This window comes from Mus musculus, chromosome 15 (assembly GCF_000001635.26).
Source record: "Mus musculus strain C57BL/6J chromosome 15, GRCm38.p6 C57BL/6J".
NCBI classification, from domain to species: domain Eukaryota; kingdom Metazoa; phylum Chordata; class Mammalia; order Rodentia; family Muridae; genus Mus; species Mus musculus.
Window position 1 is genome coordinate 34,661,839 of NC_000081.6, and position 22,265 is coordinate 34,684,103.

Consider the following 22,265-nt stretch of genomic DNA (forward strand, 5'->3'; position numbering starts at 1 on the left):
ACTCTGGATAGCTCATCTCTTGCAGATCAAGAGCCAAGTCAGTCATCACCCCAGATTATCCCTTTTGATAATCATGGGATGAATCTGTATCCCAAGATCCCAACCCCTTGATTATTAAAAAGAGCCAGCAAGCACTTTTTTTTTTTAACATTGCAAAAGAATTCAGGGATCTGCCTGCCTTTGTTAAACACAGACAATAAGCTAGCTTGGTGGGACTCCTGGAACTCCACCATGAAATACCTACCATGGGCCTGGACCTAAACTCCCTTTGTCCCAGGCTGATCTGGAACTCAGGAATCTGCCTGCCTTTGTATCTTTCTGACTTTGTATCTTTCTGACAAGCTGGCTCATAGTGCAATTGTCTCTGTTTTTCTAGGTTCTCAAAGTCTCTCATATAATTCATATTGTATCTTTATATTTTGCAGAGTTGAGAGATTATTTTTTTTTAACTCATGTTTTCAGTGTTCTTTCCCACAGCCTTAAGGGCTGTCCTAAAGGTCACAGCATTCTAGTATTTTGCTGAGACATTAGATATACCCTTGCCTCCAGAATTCATGCTGTCTCTGATTATCATGGAGTCATTAACCTTGGCAGAGAGGACATTCCTCCAAAGGAGGAACATAAAGTTTATATATGTAGGTGAATGTTATAAACAAGCCTTACACCCACAGAAACCATTGCCACTCATGGAGGTCCATGTCCTGCTGGGTCTGTTCTAGGGTCAGGAACCATGTCACACTATCCCTACCATGGCTGAGCAGTACTCAGCACTTTTATGTTTGGTTTCTTCCTTAGTATAATGATTTCAAAGGTCATTAAGTTATAATGTAGCAGCACTTTACATCTTTTAAGGCTATGTGATAGTTCAGTGTACAGATATACCACATTTCATTTATCCATTCATCAGCTGGTAAATATATGAGTTGTCTCCACTTTTTGGATGTTATGTTCTCAGTGCCCTTTCTGGAGAAAGTACCAACAGCTTTTAAAATACTTTTTTTTAGAAACTTAATTCTCTGCAATCATGTAAATATATTCACAACATCTGCCTTGCTGAATGTAGATGCATGGGTTGACAATTATTTCATTAAATACTTTGAAATGTCATTTTCATTGAGAGGCTGAGATGTTCTCTGTTATTCCTTGCACTTTTTTTTCTACAACTATTTATGATTTTCTGTGTGCTGCTGTAAGTTATCACTAATTCTTTGAATGCTGTTCATCTGCTCTCTGTAGTCTCTATCTGGAGCTCCTTTTACTAATGTGTTGGATTTTTCATTCCATCCTAGTTTCTCAGTATCTATCATTTACCAACTGTTCATCACTGTGCACTGAATTCTGGGTAATTTCCTCAAATCTGTCTTCTAGTTTACCCGTAGAAGGATCTCAAAGGGAGTGGCTATTTTAAAATTAGGTGGGATATATATATATATATATATATATCCCAGTTTGCATGAGGGCAAACATTTGTTCCAGAATTCAGATTTGAACAACTAAGAGAGTCATAACTGTGTGATAAAAACCTGGGTGCTAACTTTCATTATCATACTATACTCAAAAACAGGAAATACATTGGTAAAGGCGAGTGTCAGAAATAGCTCTCTGGTAACACTAAACATAAATTTATATATTAATATTTTTCCAAGATGATTCTCTAACTTAAATTTATTGCATCCCAATTAAATTCATTCATACATACCTAAGAATAGGAGAAACAATGTATCAATTAGTTCCCCTACCACTGTGGCAACACCTGGCAAGAGGGACTTACAGGAGGAAGGATTTATTTTGCCTCTCAGCTCATCATGTTGGAGGAGGCATGGAGGATAATTCCACCATGGTGTGTGGCAGAGAACCAGACAGAACTGAAGCAGATAAGGGCTACCCATCATGGCCTTTATCTCCAGCCGGACTCCACATCTCAAAGGTACTACAACATCTCCAAAAAGTACTACTAGTTGGAGGCTACCACACTTGGACCTGTGGGGTACATTTCACAGGTGAATCATCACGTAAGTCCCCACAGTTGCCACAGTTTGATGCTGAATGTTTCCCAAATGCCATGTGTTAAATGTTTTGGTCATCAGAATGGCAATATTTGTGGGGTGCTGTTGACCTTTGGAAGGAGGGGCCTTGTGGAAAGGCCATAGGCCACTGAGGGAGGCTCCCAGAAAGGATTGCAGGGGCCTGGTTCCTCCAGCCTCCCTCTCTTACTTCCTTGCTATGGAGGGATGAGTTTGCTCCACCACTGCCATTAACACTGTGCCAGAGGTCTAAAAACAATGGGTTTGCCCAACTAGACTGGATTTTCTACAGCCATGAGCAAGAACAGACTTTTTCTTTTATAAGTTAATTACCTCTGGTATTTTGTTAAGAGTTAAAAAGCTGATCAACACTCATGTTTAGTTTTTTGTTTTTGTTTTTGTTTTGAAGAGAGGATTCAAACTTACAATTACTTTAAAAGAACCAGGTTTAGTGACCTTAAAGGTTCTGCAGGAACTTATAACAGCCACCTGTAAATACCATTTAATTCTGATTGGATTAATTCTGATAAATGTGATTTCCTGATGATGAAATCCCCAACTGCAGTCAGAAATTTTATTTTCTTACTGTGAATAGGTCCTGATAAAATTTTATCCAACTAGAGATGTCTAGATCATTATTTATTTGATTCCTAGAAATTAGAACTAGTGGAGTTGAGGCCCCCTCACCTCCACACCCTGCTTTCCCCTGGCTGGTTAACTGAAACTAGTTATAAAGAGATCAGAGAATTAGTGAAGCAAAGTGACATATTCTAATTCTCTCTGGCCCACAGACCCTGGGTGGCATCTGAGCATCACTTCTCAAGGACTGCCTTAGCCCACGGGACCCAGATGAAGTCTGCAAGTCACTCTCCTGACCACCCTAGCTAACCTCTCAAATCAATGCCTCATATTTTATTTTAAATTAGAAGGAATTTTGTTAATTTCAGAAAACATAAAATAAAGCAAAGACAATCTTAGGAAAAATGGTTATTTCACATTTTAATAATGGAGTTATAAGCCCAGGTCAGAAACACGGGAGGAATAGTGCTGTGTGGTCACCACTGTAGCCTCATTTCTGGCATTTCCAGGATGTCTTGGCAAGAGATGGCAGCAGCCATAGCAAACAATGCATTAAAAATGAAGTTCAAAGGCCCCTTGGTCTTACAAACTTTATATGCCCCAGTACAGAGGAATGCCAGGGCCAAGAAGTGGGAGTGTGGGGGGGGGGTAGGGGAGCAGGGCGGGGGGAGGGTATAGGGGACTTTCAGGCTAGCATTTGAAATGTAAATAAAGAAAATATCTAATAATAATAAAAAATGAAGTTCAAAATATCAGCACTGATAACTATTATGGTGTTTTAATTTTATTTGAAATAACAATCTTATAGCCTACTTTTTTTTTTTTTTTTTGGTCTGGGTGCTTGAATGTTCTTTAGATATTTCACAGTGACCTGTATTCTTGTGTTACTGACCTGTAATCCCTAAGTGGGCCAATCTGTCCAGATGGAGATAGGATGTGATAACATAGGAATGTATAGAATTAGTAAAAGTCTTTCCCAGCCCTGACTTTGAACTCAACCATATTCTTGGCTCTATCTTCAAAACATGCTCAGAATCAGACCAATATGGAGCTAGTGTGTGACTGAAAAGGACCACAGATCCGGAGCTGATTTTGAACATAGTAAGAATTATAGTCAACTCCTGATTGAAATAATGCTGTTTCCCATTCTAAGCAGTAAGGCATGCCTGACCTGGACGTGTGATATATTTCTGATATCAGTGATAGGCCACACTGAGTGGTCTAGGTCAACAAATCACTGCAGGAATGACATAAAAGGCCTGTGGATAGGTGGACACCCCACCCTGCTCCCAAATAGCTAGAAGGAAAAGAAGACACTCCAGATTCTTAGAAATATATCTATACATCTGTGGGCAGTTCGGAAAGACTCAATGTGTGCTGCTAACTTTCAAATTGTTTTCTGTATTTATGCACACAGAGAACTAATTAGATCGTTCATATCATTAACAATCAATTTCACACTGTTTATTGTACTATTTCTTTCTACTGTTTTATACATTTGAAGAATTTCAAACTAAAATAAAAAAAAACTGCTTTGCAGGCTCAATGAAATTAAGAATATGGGTTCACTTAAAAATATGAGTTTAGTGAGAGATAAGAAATAAAAAGAAAGCTGGTGGAACCAAGAAAAGATGTTAAGGAGAAAAATAAAATCATGGTCCAACTTCAAACCACATGTAGACACAGCTTGAGAACACAGGATGTGAAAGGAAAATGATCAGAGAGAGGGGAGATGCAGGAGACAGGCAGCCCAAGGAAGCAGGTCTCGGGTGTTACTCATTAAGCTATACATCCATTTGGGATTTATTCAGCAACTGCTAAATATCAGGCCCTTGTCCCTCAAGAAGCCCAGAGGAGCAGAGAAAGCAGTAACAGCAGACACACCAGACCTGTGAAGTGCGAACAGCGTGTGCTCTCTGGAGCCCCAGGAACACGAATGCAGTTTGAGTATGCCTAGGTTGTGCATGTATTCCACCCTGGAGCTGCTCTGCTTGGTGACTAAAACAACAAAATTTACCCTTTCACAATTCTACAGTCCAGAAGCCAAATTCGGTTTTGTTTAGATGAAACCAAGGTATTGGGAGCTCTGCTCCCCCTGGAAGCTCCAGAGGACAATCTAGTCTTTGTCTTCTCCACCTACTTCATGCTGCTGGAATCTCTGGCTATGTTCACACTGTTTTCTTCTCCTCTGTGTCCATCTCCCTGTGCCTTCCCGTTGAAAGGACATGAACAGTGATATTTGGGGCCCACCTGGATGATTTAGGATAGTCTCCCCATTTCAAGAGTGTTTCCCTAATTAATCACATTTGCAAAGTCTTTTCTTTTCCCCCTCCCTGCACAAAGTCTTTTTATGTCACGAAGGAGACAGAGTTTGCAGCTGATGTAGGGATTAGGGTCTGGGTCCCTTTAGGGGGTTATTACTCAGCCTAGCTCACTTAGGATGTGTTCCTTCTTGTAAAGGGCAGAGCAGGCACAGGGTCACAAAGTCACCAAGGGCCTTGCCAAGAAGATTCATAGCACAGCTGATTGGAGAGGGAGGCAGGAGTCTTGTTACCCATGGATTTATAGGTAGGGTAAAGGCAGAAAGGACACTAAATTACACAAGAACAGGCCCAGGGTTAGTTCTAGAGGACTCTCTCATCTTTCCAGATTTTCATCTTTGCAGAAATGCCCATATTATCTGCTTAAAAGGAGGAAGAGAATGTTTTCCTCACAGCTTCAGAGGTTTTAGCCCATGGTCACTTTGGACCTTGCTTTGGGGGCCTGTCAAAACACAACACGCCATGACAGGAACATGTGGTGGGAGGCAGCTTCCATGAACCAAAGATCTCAATTGATGGCATGCCCCCACACAACCTAACCTTTGTTCACTAGGCCCCATACGTCCCATCAGTTTTCCATAGGGACACAGGCTAGGGACCGAACCTTCAACACATGAGCCTTCAGGAACATGTGAAATCTAAGCTATCAGAAGTGCAGAGGATAGAGAGTGGGTGGAAGATGAGGGGATACAAGATTAACTTGGAGACAGCTTTCAGGGCTTTAAGCAGGAAACGGGAGCAATGAGAAGATTAATTGCAACAGGCTCATGCAGAAACTATATCCACAAGCAGCAAATACCAGCAACAATCTGGAATCTGCGACTCGTTTTAGATTACTGAAGGGATTAGACTGTTCTTCCTATTAACCTTCTTGACTCTTGAGATAATGGAGTTGTCAGTAGTACCAATCTGAAATAGAGCTAAAAATATGATCTCATATGTGAGAAAGAAGAGAAAACTTATATCTGAAATAGAATTTTAATTTGTTATCTTAGTTATTGTATGCTATAGATATTTGCTATATGCTATAAGGTAGTAACATTCCTACTCTAAATAAGTCTCATGTTGTTGGATCCAAACCTGGTGCTTATAAACATCATCAGAAAAAGTCAGGGTTACACAATACTGTAACATTGCTACATACAGTTCTGTGCCAATTTCTAATCAACCTTAAAACCTCTGTAGACAACCCCAACATATTGCCTTCCCATATGATTAAGAACTATTATTACATTTTGACTTTTACTAACGAACACATTTATTTCCACAATTGTTCATTCCTCATTAATTAACCTCCCCTCCCCCGACAACTCAGTTAAGGATTAAGTTTCATTTTATAAGAATGTCATCAGGGTTTTCACTTCTGAGAAACTGAAGTTTCAGGAGAACAAAAAAATAAATGGAAAGAGGAGTATATTTAGTAACTCATTGGCAGGAGGCAGCAGGGTGGGGGTGGTGGTGGAGGGGGGAGGCTGTGAGAAAAGGCAGACTCCAGTTCAGGAAACCTTACAATGGGTTCTAGACTCTTGGTAAAGAATCAGGACAACAGGCTCCTTTTGCAGGCCCAGCCCAGGTGTGGGATGGAACCACCACACTAAAGCTGGATGCTATGAGTCTTCTTGACTGCAAGGCCTTCCTCTACATCTTAAGTTTCCAGACCACTTGCTTCTTTGTGGAACAATGTCTGCCTTGAACTGCAGCAGTAATTTGCCACTGCTTTCCCTGAACACTGAACTCTACGACTCTATCAGATGCTAGCCACGGTGAGCTTCCGCCTGAGTTTGGGGAGGGCATATGATGTTGCCTCCTGCTGTCTGATCTATGCCAAAGCCTCCTGAGGCCCTTGCAGCCATTAGATCAAATCTTTCCAAAGGTAAGGTGAGAATCAAGTTTAAATTTTCTGTATGCCTTTTACATTGTGGTAAGGGCTCTGGCTGCCTCTAAAAGGCCAGTGCTCAGTGACAGAATAATTTCTCCTACTGTGGCTCCAGCTCCTATTTTAGCAAAATTCTTCTATTCCACTGGTCCAGTAGCCACGTCATAACAAACCTCATAGTCAGCAGAAATATGATACCCATAGTACTTATTAATGATAAGTGTTAAATGGCTCAAAAGACTTGTAAATGGTTCTTCATGTAAATCACAGATATTCTCCTCTTGAGCATGGCGGTTGCTCAAAACAGGGTATGTGTTTGAGTCTGACCCACAAGGAACTATTCATTTCTCCACCACTATGACTCAGGCAGCTTCAGCCAAAGGTGTCTCTAATAATATTTCCTTTCTGTTCCCATTCACTGATTCATAGTCACATACAGTACTGTGTTAGTTCCAGAAGTTTCATATAAGTAGTCAGTTTCAGAATATAAACAAAGATCACTCCTTCAAATGTTGTTCAAGTACTTTTAACCTTTTTATTGTGAATTTACAATTTGTACAAATAATGTTATGATTTATGGATGGAAAGTGGAATGCTTAAATACGGCAGATTAACACTTACAACTTCACATGCTTATCACCCCAATGCTAAGGAAACTTGAAATTTACTCTTTGCTATTTTGAGTGTGCAATACATTTTTAGCTATATTCACCCCTGTGCAACGAGTTCAAAAATTCAACTCTCCTCCTCTTGAGACTCCGTATTGTTTTGGCCACCATCACCTTGGTCCATCTACCTCCCAGCTCGTACAATCAGCATTGTGCTTTCTGCGTTAGGAGTTTGGTTGTTTTAGATTCCACACATAAGTGAGAACATGTGCTATTTGTCTTTCCACGGCTGTCTTACTTCACTGAGCATAATGTTCTCTATTTCCATGTTGTTGAAAGTGACAGAATTTCTTTCCCTTTTAAGGCTTGCTAGTATCCAACTGTTTATATTTACCACATTTTCTTTACCTAGTCATCTGTCAGTGAACATGTATGTTGGCTCCCTGACTTGGCTATTGTGACTAATGTCACAACAAACTTGAGAGGTATCTATCTCTCCAACATACTGGTTTCAATCTCTTGGGTAAGTGCTGAGAAGTGAGACGGCTGAATCATATGGTAATGCTATTTGGGGGGGGGGGCGGAGTTCTTCCTTGGGGGTGGTGGTAATTTTTCAAGCATTTCTAAAGCATTTATATTCTATCTCTCTGTCTCCCTTCCTTCCCTCTCCCACATACAAGTTCAAACATGTCACAAAAGTACTACATTTCAAGAACACACTGCATGTCTTCTGACTTTGTTGTTCCTGCCTACCCTATCCTGTTGAAAAGGTCTCTCTGCTTGTAGTTTTTACTGGGTGCACTGATCATTTAAATTGGGCCCCCTTTGTTGATTGGCTTACATAACTTCTCTCATTAAGTTTTTTCATCAACAGAAAAGATATGAAGCTTTTCTAGAATGTTTTTGGCAGGAAGGAGTTCAGCCCAGAACTAAGACATAGCCTGGAGATGTTCTAGTAAAAATGATTTTAAAAAACGAATTCTACAGCCTAAGCTTTTCAGAGATTACTTTTTGGGTACCAGCCAATGGACACTACATGGGGAGCAATACTCACGGGAAGCTAGAACTAGGAAGGGAAGATAGGAATGAACTGAGGTGTATATTAGTCCAGAGGCTGCTCATGCAGACAGGTCCCAGGGGACTTGTACGTACCCATCTGGTGGGGACATCTACTCAGACCGTTCTATATCTTCTCTTGGTTACAGGATCTCTGTTTCTTGGGGAACCTAGCCTTTCCAAGGAGATGGGTGTATTTCAGGCCAAGCATGTCTGGCTGTGCCTATTGGGTACTTTCTATGTGTGCAGCATTTTACTATTTGATATGTACTATTTGATCTTTATAACATCCATGTAAGGTATGCACACTATCATCATTTCAGTAGAGAATGCCAAGAAATAGAGACATGAAGAAGCCACCACCATACTCAGTAAAGAGGCTATGCTTTAGAAACTACCCAAACTACCCAAGCTCTACACAGCTACAAAAGAACAGCTTCAGGAATGCCATCCCTGCAGGATGTGCTCGCAGGGCAGTTTAAACAACTACAAATGTTTTAGAAAGAAATGAGCAATACTCTCCATCCTGTCAAAAACAAACCAAGACAAACAACAACAATAACAAAAACCCAAAACAACCAAGCAACCACCACCACCACCACCACCACCACCACCACCACCACCACCACCAAAACACTGCGCTGGCTTTGTGGCCATCACTTTTGGGTCTTCCTGGTGAGGTAGATGGGTAGGTGTGTATCCTAGCATTTAAATGCTGTCTTTCCCCACTCTTTTATATTTTACTTCTATTTTAATCAGCATCTTCTCCTCCTTCCTTCCTCTTATAAAAGTGATCTTTAAAGAAAGGAGGATCCATAAATCTGTAACTCAGCCAAATTTCCTATAGCCTAGATTGGGCAGTTAGGCAATGCGAATATTACAACTAGTTCATGTGAGCTGAGCCATGGGAGGGTGTCAGGTAAACTTCAATGCAAACATAAGCTCTGCAAGTCCATAAGGGCACTAAGACTCTAACAAAAAGTCTTTCCTTTTCTTTTTCCTTTTTTTTTTTTTTTTAAAAAAACAAAAGCTTTAATAAAATTGTTTGATGGTTTGTATATTTACTGCTAAAAAAAGTCTGATAAGGGAAAAATGCCATATTAGATGTATAAAATAGGTTTAGAAACCAGTAGGTATAAACCAAACAAAATTTAAAAACAAAAAGATTTTTCTTAGAAAGGATATGAAAATAACCAGCTGCCTCTACCCAAGCTTTTGAGTATTTGAAAAATTATCATTTTCTTTCCTCTGGAGAGTATTCAGCCACTGGAAGAGAAGAAATAGATGCTAGCAAAGCTATGCCAGTGAGGGCAAGGCAAAACTCACTGCAGGCTTTCAGAAGCACAGTGAGACAAGCCATGCTCATTTCTCCTTTCATGTTTACTCTTAACACCAAATTCTTTTCAAGCTTCATGTCTAGCAGTGGCCTTTAGTCATGGACTAAAAATAGCATTGCTGCTGAGTCTATATGCTTGCTGTACAACCTTGGACCAAGTAATTCAACATAACATCACTTCCATGAGCAGTGAGGATAATGTGTGTCTCACAGTTCGTTGTGGAACTCAATGGAGATAATAGCTACAAAGTGTCACACAGTCAATACATAACAAAAGTCAGTCTCTCCACTTTGCCTCTTTCTTGTTAAGTTGTATCAATTTCCTTTAAATATGTTGACTTTAAAATATTCAAGCAATTGCAAATCTAAACTTCAAATAAAGGGCATTAAAAGTTCTGAGTTTTCATCTCATTCTATGCAGAATAACCCTTAATGTCCTTGTGAAGCTCAAAAATCTATAAATATAAGGACTTAAGATGAAAACCCTCCTTTGCCGAAGTTCCCAACCTCCTCCTTTTCTGTTTGCTCCTTCATCTTTTTTCTTTCTTTTTTAAAATTAGGTATTTTCTTCATTTACATTTCCAATGCTCTCCCAAAAGTCCCCCATACCCTCCCACCCACTCCCCTACCCACCCACTCCCACTTCTTGGCCCTGTCGTTCCCCTGTACTGAGGCATATAAAGTTTGCATGACCAATGGGCCTCTCTTCCCAGTTGATGGCTGACTAGGCCATCTTCTGATACATATGCAGCTAGAGACATGAGCTCCAGGGGTACTGGTTAGTCCATATTGTTGTTTCACCTATAGGGTTGCAGATCCCTTTAGCTCCTTGGGTACTTTCTCTAGCTCCTCCATTGGGGGCCCTGTGATCTATCCAATAGCTGACTGTGAGCATCCACTTCTGTGTTTGCTAGGCCCCGGCATAGCCTCACAAGAGACAGCTCTATCTGGGTCCTTTCAGCAAAATCTCTGGTAATGGCACATGCTCCACTATGTTCATAGCAGCCTTATTTATAATAGCCAGAAGCTGGAAAGAACCCAGATGCCCCTCAACAGAGGAATGGATACAGAAAATGTGGTACATTTACACAATGGAGTACTACTCAGCTATTAAAAAGAATTAATTTATGAAATTCCTTCATCTTTCTATGCTGATTTTTTATTCAACACACAGTAGGAGCGAATCTGAAGATTCTAAACCTAATCAGAGCTGCAAGGAAATTGTGGCTCCGGGCAATGAAGTGATTCACTCAAGTGTAATCAATTAGTTAACAATGATCAAGACAACAGGCCCAATCACTGGCTGGAAACCAGATTTTTAGAGTTGTCAGCAGCTGAAAGAAGGGGAGAGCAAAAGGAGGGAACAGGGTGGGGGTTTCACTGTGATCCTGTGGGGGAAAATACTAGAACCTAGGTTTGTTTTTTCATTTTTGTTGCATGTATATTTTATGTGTGGTGTGCTTGCACATGTGCAAGTGTTGTGTGTGTATGTGTGTGTGTGTTTGTGTGTGTGCTATGCATGTGAAGGCCAGAGGTTGATGTAGTGTGTCTTTCTTGATCACTTTCACCTTATATATGGATTCATGGTGTCTTGATCAAACTTGCCGGTTTAGCTAGTATCCCTATCCTGCTTGCTCTGGAGAATCTCAGCTTTCAGTGTGCTGGAATTGCAGGAGGCCACCATAACCTGGGCCCCCAACCTTTAGTCTCCTGGTTGCACGCTCTACCTACTCACATACCCTGACTATGAACCTCTAATGTTTGAGATGATGGAAACTTGAAATTGTATAGCTAATTTCATTTTTAAAATGTATTCCTTGAAACACAACCTTAATTCCCAATTTAAACTGATAGCATGTCACCATTTAAATGTACTTTGTTATGCATCATAATGTGTTAGGAATGTGATAGTCCTGAAAATTCAACAAATGTCTTCAAAACTTATCTGAAAAGGCCAGGTGCTTTCTATGATGGAAGATGCATTCTGCCCTAAACTTTAAAAAAGAAATCTGAATCATACTCTCAAATAAGAGACTTCTTCAGGGTTATGAGGTTTGACCTTTGGTTTTTATTTGACTAAGTAAAGGGAAGTATATATATATATATATATATATGTGTGTGTGTGTGTGTGTGTGTGTGTGTGTATACGAGTAAATGGTGTATTTTAAATATGACTTTTTAGATAATAAATATCATACTATGATATAGTGTTAATCTTAACAACATTTTGATCTCATTTTTAAAAATTATGTGTGTATGTGTGAACCTGCATGAATATAAAAACCGTATGCATTTGGGAGCCCATGGAGACCAGGGAGACCAGAAGAAGTTATCAGATCTCCTGAAACTACAGTTATAGGCCCTCGATCATGAGCCATCCAGTGGGTGCAGGGAATGGACCCCAGGTCCTCTGTAAGAGCAGCAAATGCTCTTAACTGCTGAGTCATCTCTCTAGTCCCAGCTAATCTCATCTTTAAATGACCACAATATATTAAACACTTTAAAACTTCCCTGAAGGTCAAACATGACACATCCTATCTATGTAACAGATTTAGTTCACATCTGGCCAGTTTCAAGCCTCTACCTCCTGTTATATCCTAATTTGGATTTTGGGGGGCTGAGGGGGTTGGTTGGGTTTTTGTTGTTATTGTTGTTTTCTTTTTCTAATTTAGAGTTTTTGAAAAGTTTTTATTGATTTGCTGTGAGTTTAACATCATGCATCCCCATCCCACTTAACTCCCTGTCCCCACTTATCTGCCCTTTGTCCTGGCAAACTACCCCACCCCCAAAGTAAAAAATGAGCACTTGAGCGCGCGCGCGTGCGCGCGCACACACACACACACACACACACACACACACACCAAAGCACAGAAAACATATCATCATGGAAGCTGTAGTGTGTCACTGTATGTCCAAACTCTGGTAGTTTGAATATGCTTGGCCCAGGGAGTGGCACTATTTGTAGGTGTGGCCTTGTTGGAGTAGGTGTGTCACTGTGGATATGGGCTCTAAGACCCTTGTCCTACTAGCCAGAACAAAAGGTAGAATTCTCAACTCCTCCAGCACCATGTCTGCCTAGACCCTGCCTTGCTTCCTGCCATAAAGATACTGGACTGAACTTCTGAACTTGTAAGCCAGCCCCAATTAAATGTTGCCCTTTATGAGTTGCTGTGGTCATAGTGTCTCTTCACAGCAATGAAACCCTGACTAAGACACCCTCTGTCCACACATCTTCACTTGCAAATGTTCACTGCCATGAGTGCAATGGGTCATTGGTCTGGTTCAAGATCTCTGGCTTTTGTGACATCATCAATATTGGAGTCTCACTCGGCCTCCTCCCAGTTATCCTGTTGTTGCCCTATGTCATAGAGATCCTACAGCCTTGGATCAGCAGGACTTGCCCTTTCAAGTGTGCCAACCATTTGCATATGATATAGAGTTTGGGGTGGGCCAACTCAGAGCCCTGGATCTGGGCCTGGGTGGTAGCTGAGTTGTTTATCTCACTGGTTCTCCTTTATCCACACCACAGGGGCAAGCTTTCCAGCTCTGCTTGTCAGCAGTAGGCAGGTCAGCTCTTCTACTCTCATGACCCCAGGGCCAGCTCTCCCAACTGCTGCACGTGGTAAAGGGCAATGGGGGGGGGCATCATACCCACACCAATGTCACCTCACAGCAGAGGAGTGGCAGGGCCAGCTCTTCCATGCTCTCACCCTTGGGGCTGACTCACCTGCACCCCCTTGACTTTGACCAGGCCTACTGTGCTGTGATCCCTGCTGCTGCATAGACCCAGAGACCCAGACATGGTCCTCAGCAGCAGCTCAGGCTGGGACTTTATCCGTGGCTCCAGGTGATGGAGCTGGCCACCCACAACAGGCTTCTCCTTTCCACCCTCGAGTCTCCAGTTCCATCTCTCTTCATAATGCTCAAGGTATTCTACTTCTCTTCTCTTTTCACCACATACTCACACATTGTGGTGGCTCCCGCTGCAGGCTGGCCACACTGCTGGCAGGCCCCTGGGTAACATGGCAGGGAGTGGCAGCATGTGAGTGTCTAATGGCCCGCCTGTACTGTTTGCTGGAGGAAGGTCTGTGGGTGGCATGGTGGTCCACAGGTCTCTGTCTGTCTTCCTCCTCCTGCCCTGTGCTGCCTGGGTTTGATTTGATTTGTTTTTCTTGAGTCTCAGGCATAAAAGAGCTTTGGACACCAAGCCAGGCATCAGGCTAAGATGAACATCTGCTCTGCCCCAACTGACATAAGAACATGGCCACCAACATGGTGTCTCTTTGCCCATTGCCAGAGTGGTACTTTTTTTTCTTTTAATTTAATTTGTTTTGACTTTTGGACTGCCTGACCCAAACCCCCAATGGCTCCTGATTATCTGACAGATAAAACTAATTTCCTTACTTTTCCTTTAAGGCAATCTGGGACCAGATCCAAGGACCTAAGCCCTATTCCCACATTTAGTCTCCATTTTCCCTAACTGCCACATCTACCATTGAGTCTGGTCCACAAACTGTAGGCATGGAAATTCCTAGAAAGTGGAGCTGTTCCTTGTCATCAGGGTTTCCCTTTCCTAAAATGTCCTCCACCTGAACATACTTATCATAAAGACCTACCTATTCTTAAGTGTCCAACTGAATCCCTGACCATCCAGCTGAAAGCTACCTGACTGTGGATTTCCACTGGCTTTTACACCACTCACATGATACCACATGCCCCATTTTTGGAGTTACAGACATCTTCCTAGTCACCTAATAACATTCCTGAAAGAAAGGTTTGGGTCTCAGACCACACTGAATATTTCCATAGTGCTTAGGAACATTAATTAGCCTTTTGTCATGAAAATGTGTGGACACAACATTATCGTGCAGGCAAAACTCTGTCACACCTAACCTTCCATACCAGCTCCCCACCTTTCCAAGTGGGACAGGATCTCAGTGCAAACTGTAGTGGTTTCTTAGCTACTCGCCCAGGGTTACTACTGTTTGCTCTGAGACTTTCTGCTGCAGGCATTCTTACGTCAGTCTCTGGCAGCACTGCTTCTAAGTGGCCACTGTTCCATGAAAGCTCTTTGGGGGCAGCAGGACTTTTCAATGGAGGAAGGCTACTTGATAAGACCTGATGACAATCACTGTGAAAACACAGAGAGCTAGCTGGGCAACCACCAAAAAGAATCTGTGCAAGCATCTCAGATATGACAGAACTGAGGGAAACATCAAGAAGCCAGTCGATCCCAGGACCAATCATGAGTTGTGGGGCATGGGGGCTCAGACCTCACACTTGGTTTTTCTGAAGTGATAGGCCATATTCAGCCATCTCTCTCTTCAGTTAGTATCAGAAAGGAAAAGCTAGATTCCATTTATTTTTACTGTCCTGGACAATACTAGTGGCACTTGATAAAATGTTTGTTGAATTGATTTTAAAATTCAATTTGTACTTTTCCTTGAAACAAAAGTAATTGTCCTTTCAGCAACAGCAAAAGGCTAAAATACCATGGCTTTTAAGATGGCCTAACTCTGCACACTGATGAAAAAGGCTGACATCGTCTTATCTCAACCAACTGCAGCTAACGTGTCAGTTTAGGAGTTCCACTTAGCATCTTCTGGACACACCCTCCTGATGTACAACTGTGTACTATAAAGAGCAAGTTAAGCCTTGCAAACATCTGTGTCACATGATAATCTGTGCTTGGGAGAGCCAAGACAATCAAGAATTCCAGGAAATGTTTAAGAAAACTAATGACTACATAAGTTCTCTAGTGAAAACAATGGTTTCCTGGTTTGGATGATGCCTGGGTGGGTCACATCTACTAACTCTCTAATATTTTACCAAGAGCAGACCATTCATTCTTAAACTTATATTGGAAATGTGTCTACTACAAGCATAACATACACTAAGGAAAGTCTCTTCTTTGTAGTTCCACAGTGGAAGCAAGGAGAGTCAGTCAGTGTCTGAGCAATGCCCCTGCCCCATTTTGTTATCTTTTGTGACATAACAGTTTTAAAGCCATAATCTTTCCTGTGTTGAACATTAAAAAGATGATCTAAGCTTATTTATTCGTTATACAAATCACCTCCAAGTTCAGAAACAAACATTTAGGATACTTTTCAAGCATAAAAAGGATCTCTTTGATTAGTGGTTAAATATCCCACTGAGGACAACAGTAACAAAAATTTATGGCCTTATTCTTGCAAAGGAAAAAAGATCTGTGGCTTTGTTCATGCACAAGAACAAAGTAACAGGCTTAGGAAAACTAACGCAAGCCTGAAAGATCAATCACTTGCCCCACTTAGAGGAATATAAATGCTAGGGAGAGCTTTGCTTCTCTGCCTGATCTTAGGGCCAGCAGAGGGGGTAGGGGACACCTCCGATCCTCTTTGATGCTCTTAAATTTATATTGCCAGCATAAACCCGTGGTGTTTGGCTGACAGCAGCGAGCAATGAAGTACTGCAGCTGAGAGTATCTGGGAAGGTTGATGCTGAGATTGCTGGGACCTTGGAGACACAACTCTGCACAGAATTGACATTGGGAGCCCCTTAATGAGTTTCTGCTTCTGAGAAGGGTAGCACCATTTTTTATTTTTTAACTGTGAAAGGAAACTGGCCTGAAAAATAAGTGGAAATCCACCTCCACCGCCTTGCAGGAGGGGAAGAAAGCTGGGGGAGGCGAGGTCCTTGGGGACCCAAAGGCCCAAGAGTGAGACCAGGGAGCAGCCTGGGGGTCTGCTGCTCCGCCGAGGCCGGGAGGGGGGAAGGGGGCGGAGGGGATGGGTAGCCAAGTGTCAGCGTCACGTGTCAGCTCTACCCACTCGCCCAGTCGCGAGCGCGGAGAGCTGGCAGGAAGGCACCGAGGCCTGGCGCCTCCGCGGGGCCTGCGTGGAGCTGGCAGGCGGCGCGCTGTGGTGCGCGGGCGGCCTTACCTGGTTTCTGCGATACCAGGCGCTCGACAGCGAGCCGTTGCCCGGGCCTGGTGCCCAGTATGTGAAGTTCCGAGACAGCTCGTCTAGGACGGCCGAGGCGTCGTCCTCGGGGGCTGTGCGCGCCGGAGCCGCCATGAGGACTGAATCCACGCGCTGGGACTCGGGCGCGGCCCTCCCGTCCGTCCTCCCGCAGCCGCAGCCACTTCCTGCCCGGCGACCCGGCGCCGGCACCTGGCTCCTGCGGCACGCAGGTGAGGTCCGGGCTCGGCCCAGTTGCCGCCGCTCCCTTCTGGGCCCCGGTGCCTACACCTGTCAGCGCAGGAATGACATCATCTCTTTTGCCTCTGGGATCTACTGTGCACAAAGCAAATGTTTGTCCAAGTGCAGGGAGAAAAGGAGCTATCCATTAATCTAAAGAGTGACCGGCACCCTTGGCAGTTCCAGTTCGCGCGTGTAAAAGGTTTAAAATGTTCCACATATGGAAAAAAGAAAAAGCCATAATCTCCCTCTCCCCAATATTGGGCACATTGTGAATGAAGAGCCCAGCCACAGAGTGACCATTAGGAACTATTCGAAGAATAGAGAAGAGATATCCTATGGCAGCTGGATAGGCTGTCAGATAAGTTCATAAAGAATTGCTGAAACGTTGTCAGCTGCCCCATATGGTGATTTAAGTTGAGTCAGAAATGCTAAGAACAACCTTAAGTACGCATACTGGATATTCTAGTCTGACCGGTTTTAAACTCGGTTACACTACAAATGATCTTTGTCTTGTCTGTCACTTTGAACATTCTGTGATTTTTGTGTTATTACATGAAGTGTCTACACTGGGAATTTGTTTTCAAGACACTGAGACTCTTTAAGCTATGCACTTTAAAGATAGGGGAGAGAGGAAACAAGACAGGAAGAGAGGAGAGGGGAGGGAAGGAGAAGAGAGGAGAGGAGGGAGAAAGGAGGAGGAGGAGAGGGGGGATAGAAGGAGGGAGGGAAGAAGGGAGAGAGGAAGAGAGAGAGGGAAAAAGGGACCTGGGAGAAAGCTGTGATGATTTCTTAGGGGAAATATGTAAAGCAGAGAAGAGAGTGTAAGTCATTTCAGACGCAAAAAAAAAAAAAAAAAAAAAAAAAAAAAAAAAAAGGCAAGTCGTCCTGACAGTTGTGTTGGTTCTTGCTTGAGTAAACAAAATGTTAAGTCAACAATTAATAATTGTAGCTAACTATGTTCAATTTAAAGAAACGAATTTATTTCAATTAAATACCCCAAAGAAAAATCAATTCGCTATATAAATTTCATTAATTTCATAAGTATATGGTGCTATAAATCGAACCCATTGCCTTTAGATGTTAAGCAAGCACCATACCCCTGAAACACATGCCTGCTATGTGATTCTAGGACACTCCCATCCCTCAGCTCTGCCATGCCTGGGATCCGCATACTCTTTAATGGAAAATGGTTGTCCAAGAATCGCCAACCTCCACAACCATCATCTCTCCTCCTTTGACCCCATTGGCTGGGAATAAGTCACATGCCTAGCTTTACTTGCCAGAGATTTTGGGGCATTTCCCTCCTGGAGAGTAGTATGTGAGGATAGATGAGGAGGGGTGGCAGAGGGGAACTGGCAGAGCTTGGCACAATCACTCCTGAGTATTATCTGTCAGCCAGATTGTAAGTAGGCATGCAGGCAGGCTCTAACAAGCAAAATACTAAACAGATCGACCTTCCCCATCTCCAGGGACGTTCACAGGTTTGTGCCTGCTCTGTGAGACCTTTATGATCAGGCCCCCATGCTCTGTTGCTCACAACTCAGAAGCTTCTTCACTTCTTAACTTAGAAAATCAGTTTCGATCTCTTTATATTTGTATAAAACCTTTGGAGAAAGAAAGCACTTGATGGAGAAACATGTGAAGCCTACGTGCTGTTGGTTAGTCGATCGATGGGTTCCAAGATGCGGCTGCCATCACTGCTGCTGCCCTAGTGTGTGTGGGTGGTTGAAACAAGCAATTCGTGACCAGAGTGCCTTCCCACGGGGTTCACAGGAGGCGGCAGGGATGCGTGTGAACTATTTTGGTCCCAGCCCTGTAGGTGGAGCTTCGAAGACTGTTCCTGCTTTTGTTGGCCTCTGCCTCTTGCAGGGCTTCTTGGGGGCGAGGCAGATTTCATTTCAGTCTCTCAGTTCTTGGTGCTACAATCTAAGGGCTGACTTCTTGTTAATTCTAGTGCCACATCATTTGAAGCTGGACTTCACTTAGCACTTGAAGAATGGGTTCCATTTGGTCCTCCTTATTTGGGATCATTTAATTGCAGAATTAGTAAAACTTTAAAAACATCATTTTTAGCAAGACACAGTTAACACTAGTGTTTTGTTTTTTGATTTGTTATCATGATTATTATTATGACTATTATCACTATTATTATTATTATTATTATTAGTAGTAGTAGTATTTAACAATGAGCATCTCAGAATAAATGGAGGGTTCAAGGTAAAGATCAGCTCCAGTATCTCACTTCCTATATGCAAGTGAACTACAGAGTGGAGATTTTAAAGAGAACCTTACAAAAAGAGGCTTGACAGATTGCCTGTATTCAGAGCCTGATAACTGCTTGTTTGCTGTGTGACTTTGACACAGTAATTTTGTTTCTCTGAGCCTTTCAGTCTTTTACATAAAAGGAAGACAATGAGGAACAGGAGAGATGGCTCAGTGGTTAAGAGCACAACTTGCTCTTTCAGAGGACCCAGGTCCAATTCCCATTGACCAATTCCAATGACAGCTAAAACCATCTATAACTCCAGTCCCAGGGAATCTGAAACCCTCTTTTGGTTCCCTAGGGAAACATGCACAGGGTATATAGACATACATATAGGCAAAACACCAATATACACAAAATAGAAATAAATAAAATTGCAAAAACAATTTATTTTTTTACTTACTTTACATTCCACTCACTGCCCATCTCCCAGTTGCCCCTCCCACAATCCTTTCCCCCATCTCCCTATGCCCCTTCCCTTCACCTCTGAGTGGGAGGGGCCCTCTGGATATCCCTCACCCTGACACATGGAGTTTGCAAGGTTAGGCACATCTTTTCCCACTGAGGCAAAAACAATTTTTAAAAGGACAGAATTTAGTACTGAAAGCAAAATATTCAATAAATGCTGAAGTATTCAGTAAATGTTGGCTGTTGCTACCTAGAACATTAAAATTGAAACTTCCTTAAACAAATACAAAGGCACAAACCATACAGGGAAATTTGAAAAATGTAATTACAACAAAGCCGAGAACTTTTATACATCAATAGACAGTATGGAATAGAAAAGGAAAGTCACAAACTGAGAACCCTTATTTATCACACCTACAATGGACAAAAATTCATATATATATATATATATATATATATATATATATGTATATATATGCCAGAATACACAAATATCAGTGGTTAATAATAATAATGAAAAATATTTTAACCTTAACAATAGAGAAAATGCAAATTGAAACCCTCTGTGACAACCACTTCCCACTCATTGTTTTGAAAAAGTAAAATTTTAAAGATTTATATATCATGCACTATGTATACAAAATGAGGCTTTATTCGGTCTTATAGAAAGTGAAATTAAGTCATTTACAGGAAAACAGATGGAATCAGAGATTATCATGTTAAGCAAAATAAGCCAGATAAGGCAAATATGGCATGTTTTTCTCTCAGATATGGAGTGTTGTTTTAAGTGTGTATATATGTGTGTGTATGTATAAGTTTGTGTGTATGTGTGTGTATGTTCATGCTACTTATGACTGGGTCCCCAAAGACAGCAGAAGAAGGCATCTGATCTCTCAAGCCAGAGTTACAGGCAGTTGTGAGCCACCTAATATGGCTACTGAGAACTGATCCTTGTATAAGAGCAGCAAAAACTCCAGAGCCATTTCTCCATTCCGTCTACCGAGTCTTATATAAAGTGTCATGTACTTATGCATAACTTACACACATCTTCTCACATTGTTGCATGCCTTCTACATAAGATCCCAGCATGAGGTGAATGTTCTGTTCATAGTTGCTACACTATGTTGTTTAGGGAATGATGGCACTGGAAGTCTGAACTTGTTCTGTACATAAATGTCCTTCCCAAATATTGTTAACCCACACCAGAGTGAATACAAGTATGTGGCATTTGCAGATACAGAAAGCTGACAGTGTACCCCCAAATAAAGTTCAAGTGAATAGCAAAACCAGGAAATTGGTGGGGCCTTGCATGGTGAATGAAGCCTTAATGGGGAAGTTTGGGGTCCCTCAGGAAAGGGGCAGAACTGGTGGGTGCTGTGAGATAACTCCTACAAGCCAGGGCAGTTTAAATGGAGAAACACCAGAGAAGATATGGAGAAAGCCAGGATAGAAGGTATCTTCTTATCAAAGACAACCGGTGAAGCATGGTGGAGGGGCACAGGGGATGAGTTTATGGTTAATGTGCATGGATGCTAAGGGCTCCACTAGCTGACATGAAGGTGAAAAAACAATGGTCAATATAAAAGGAAAGAATAAGTTTAGTTTGAGTTTGATAATCATGAATTTAGAAAGTTTAGAACATTCTAGAAGGAAAGGATGTGCAGGTACACAAAGGAGGAGTAAGGTAAGAGCCAAGGAACTCAGTATGGGAGTTATCCACATGCAGGTGTCTGAGACTAGCTAGAGAGACATGTGGCCAACTTCTTTTAGAGCAGTAGTTTGTAAACGTCTGCTAAATAATAAATATTTTACTGTTTGTGGGCCATATGCTCTGTGTCACTATTACTCAATTGTGCCACTGCAATGTGAAAGCAGCCAAGGACATGTAAACAAATGGATGAGACTGTTTTCCAATAAAACTTTATTTACAAACACAGAAAGCTGCTGGTTTCATCCCATGGGCACGGTTTGCCAGCTTCTCTTTGGGAGAGAAAAAGGCAAACACAGAATACCAGGCCAACAAAGACCACTGGCGAGGTAATACTTCACTAGTATTCGTTGTCTGTGGGTGACAGGATCCCAATTCAAAGCTAAGTTAAGCAAGTCATAATTACAGGTTGAAAAGGCAGGGTAGAGCTTGGCTATGGGTGTACCTAATCCTGGGGTTTAGGCTTGATCTTCAGATCAGTTTCAAACAGGTGAGATCATAGCCACAGCGGCTCCTAGTGTCTATCTTAAAAGCCTGGGTTGAGAAAGATAAAGGGAGGAGACAAAGTGAACTACTGGTTCCAGCTCCACACGTGTGCACATGACAAGATATTTGTGCTATTTCATCCCTTGCTCAGTGGTCACAACAGCTCTGTCTTAGGATTTCCATTGCTGTGAACAGACACCATGATGAAGGCAACTCTTAGAAGGACAACATTTAATTGGGGCTGGCTAACAGGGTCAGAGGTTCAGTCCATTTTCATCATGGCAGGAGCATGGTAGCTTCCGGGCAGGCACGGCATAGAGGAGGAGCTGAGAGTTCTACATCTTGTTCTGAAGGCAAACAGAAGAAGATTGTCTCCCACATGAATAGTAGAAGGGTCTCAAGCCTCCCTCCCACAGTGA

At 42.2% G+C, this 22,265-nt stretch overlaps 1 protein-coding gene and 1 long non-coding RNA gene across 3 annotated transcripts in view; one reads left to right on the forward strand and one right to left on the reverse strand.

Annotated features, from left to right (window-relative positions):
• Nucleotides 1-17,369, reverse strand: part of Nipal2 (NIPA-like domain containing 2) — a 106,412-nt gene extending 89,043 nt beyond the window's left edge. Inside the window, exon 1 of one of the 2 annotated variants that reach the window (XM_006520055.4) lies at nucleotides 16,721-17,369. In XM_006520055.4, the coding sequence (XP_006520118.1) occupies nucleotides 16,721-16,855 (135 nt within the window). In that variant the 5' untranslated portion in view covers nucleotides 16,856-17,369. The remainder of the gene's footprint in view (nucleotides 1-16,720) is intronic. The other variant, NM_145469.5, reaches the window with a different exon arrangement.
• 4930413F20Rik (RIKEN cDNA 4930413F20 gene) lies at nucleotides 13,235-17,366 on the forward strand. Its single transcript, NR_045883.2, has 4 exons — nucleotides 13,235-13,367; nucleotides 13,552-13,728; nucleotides 16,205-16,363; nucleotides 16,740-17,366. It is a non-coding gene; the product is annotated as an RIKEN cDNA 4930413F20 gene (long non-coding RNA).
• Nucleotides 17,370-22,265: the final 4,896 nt, after the last annotated feature.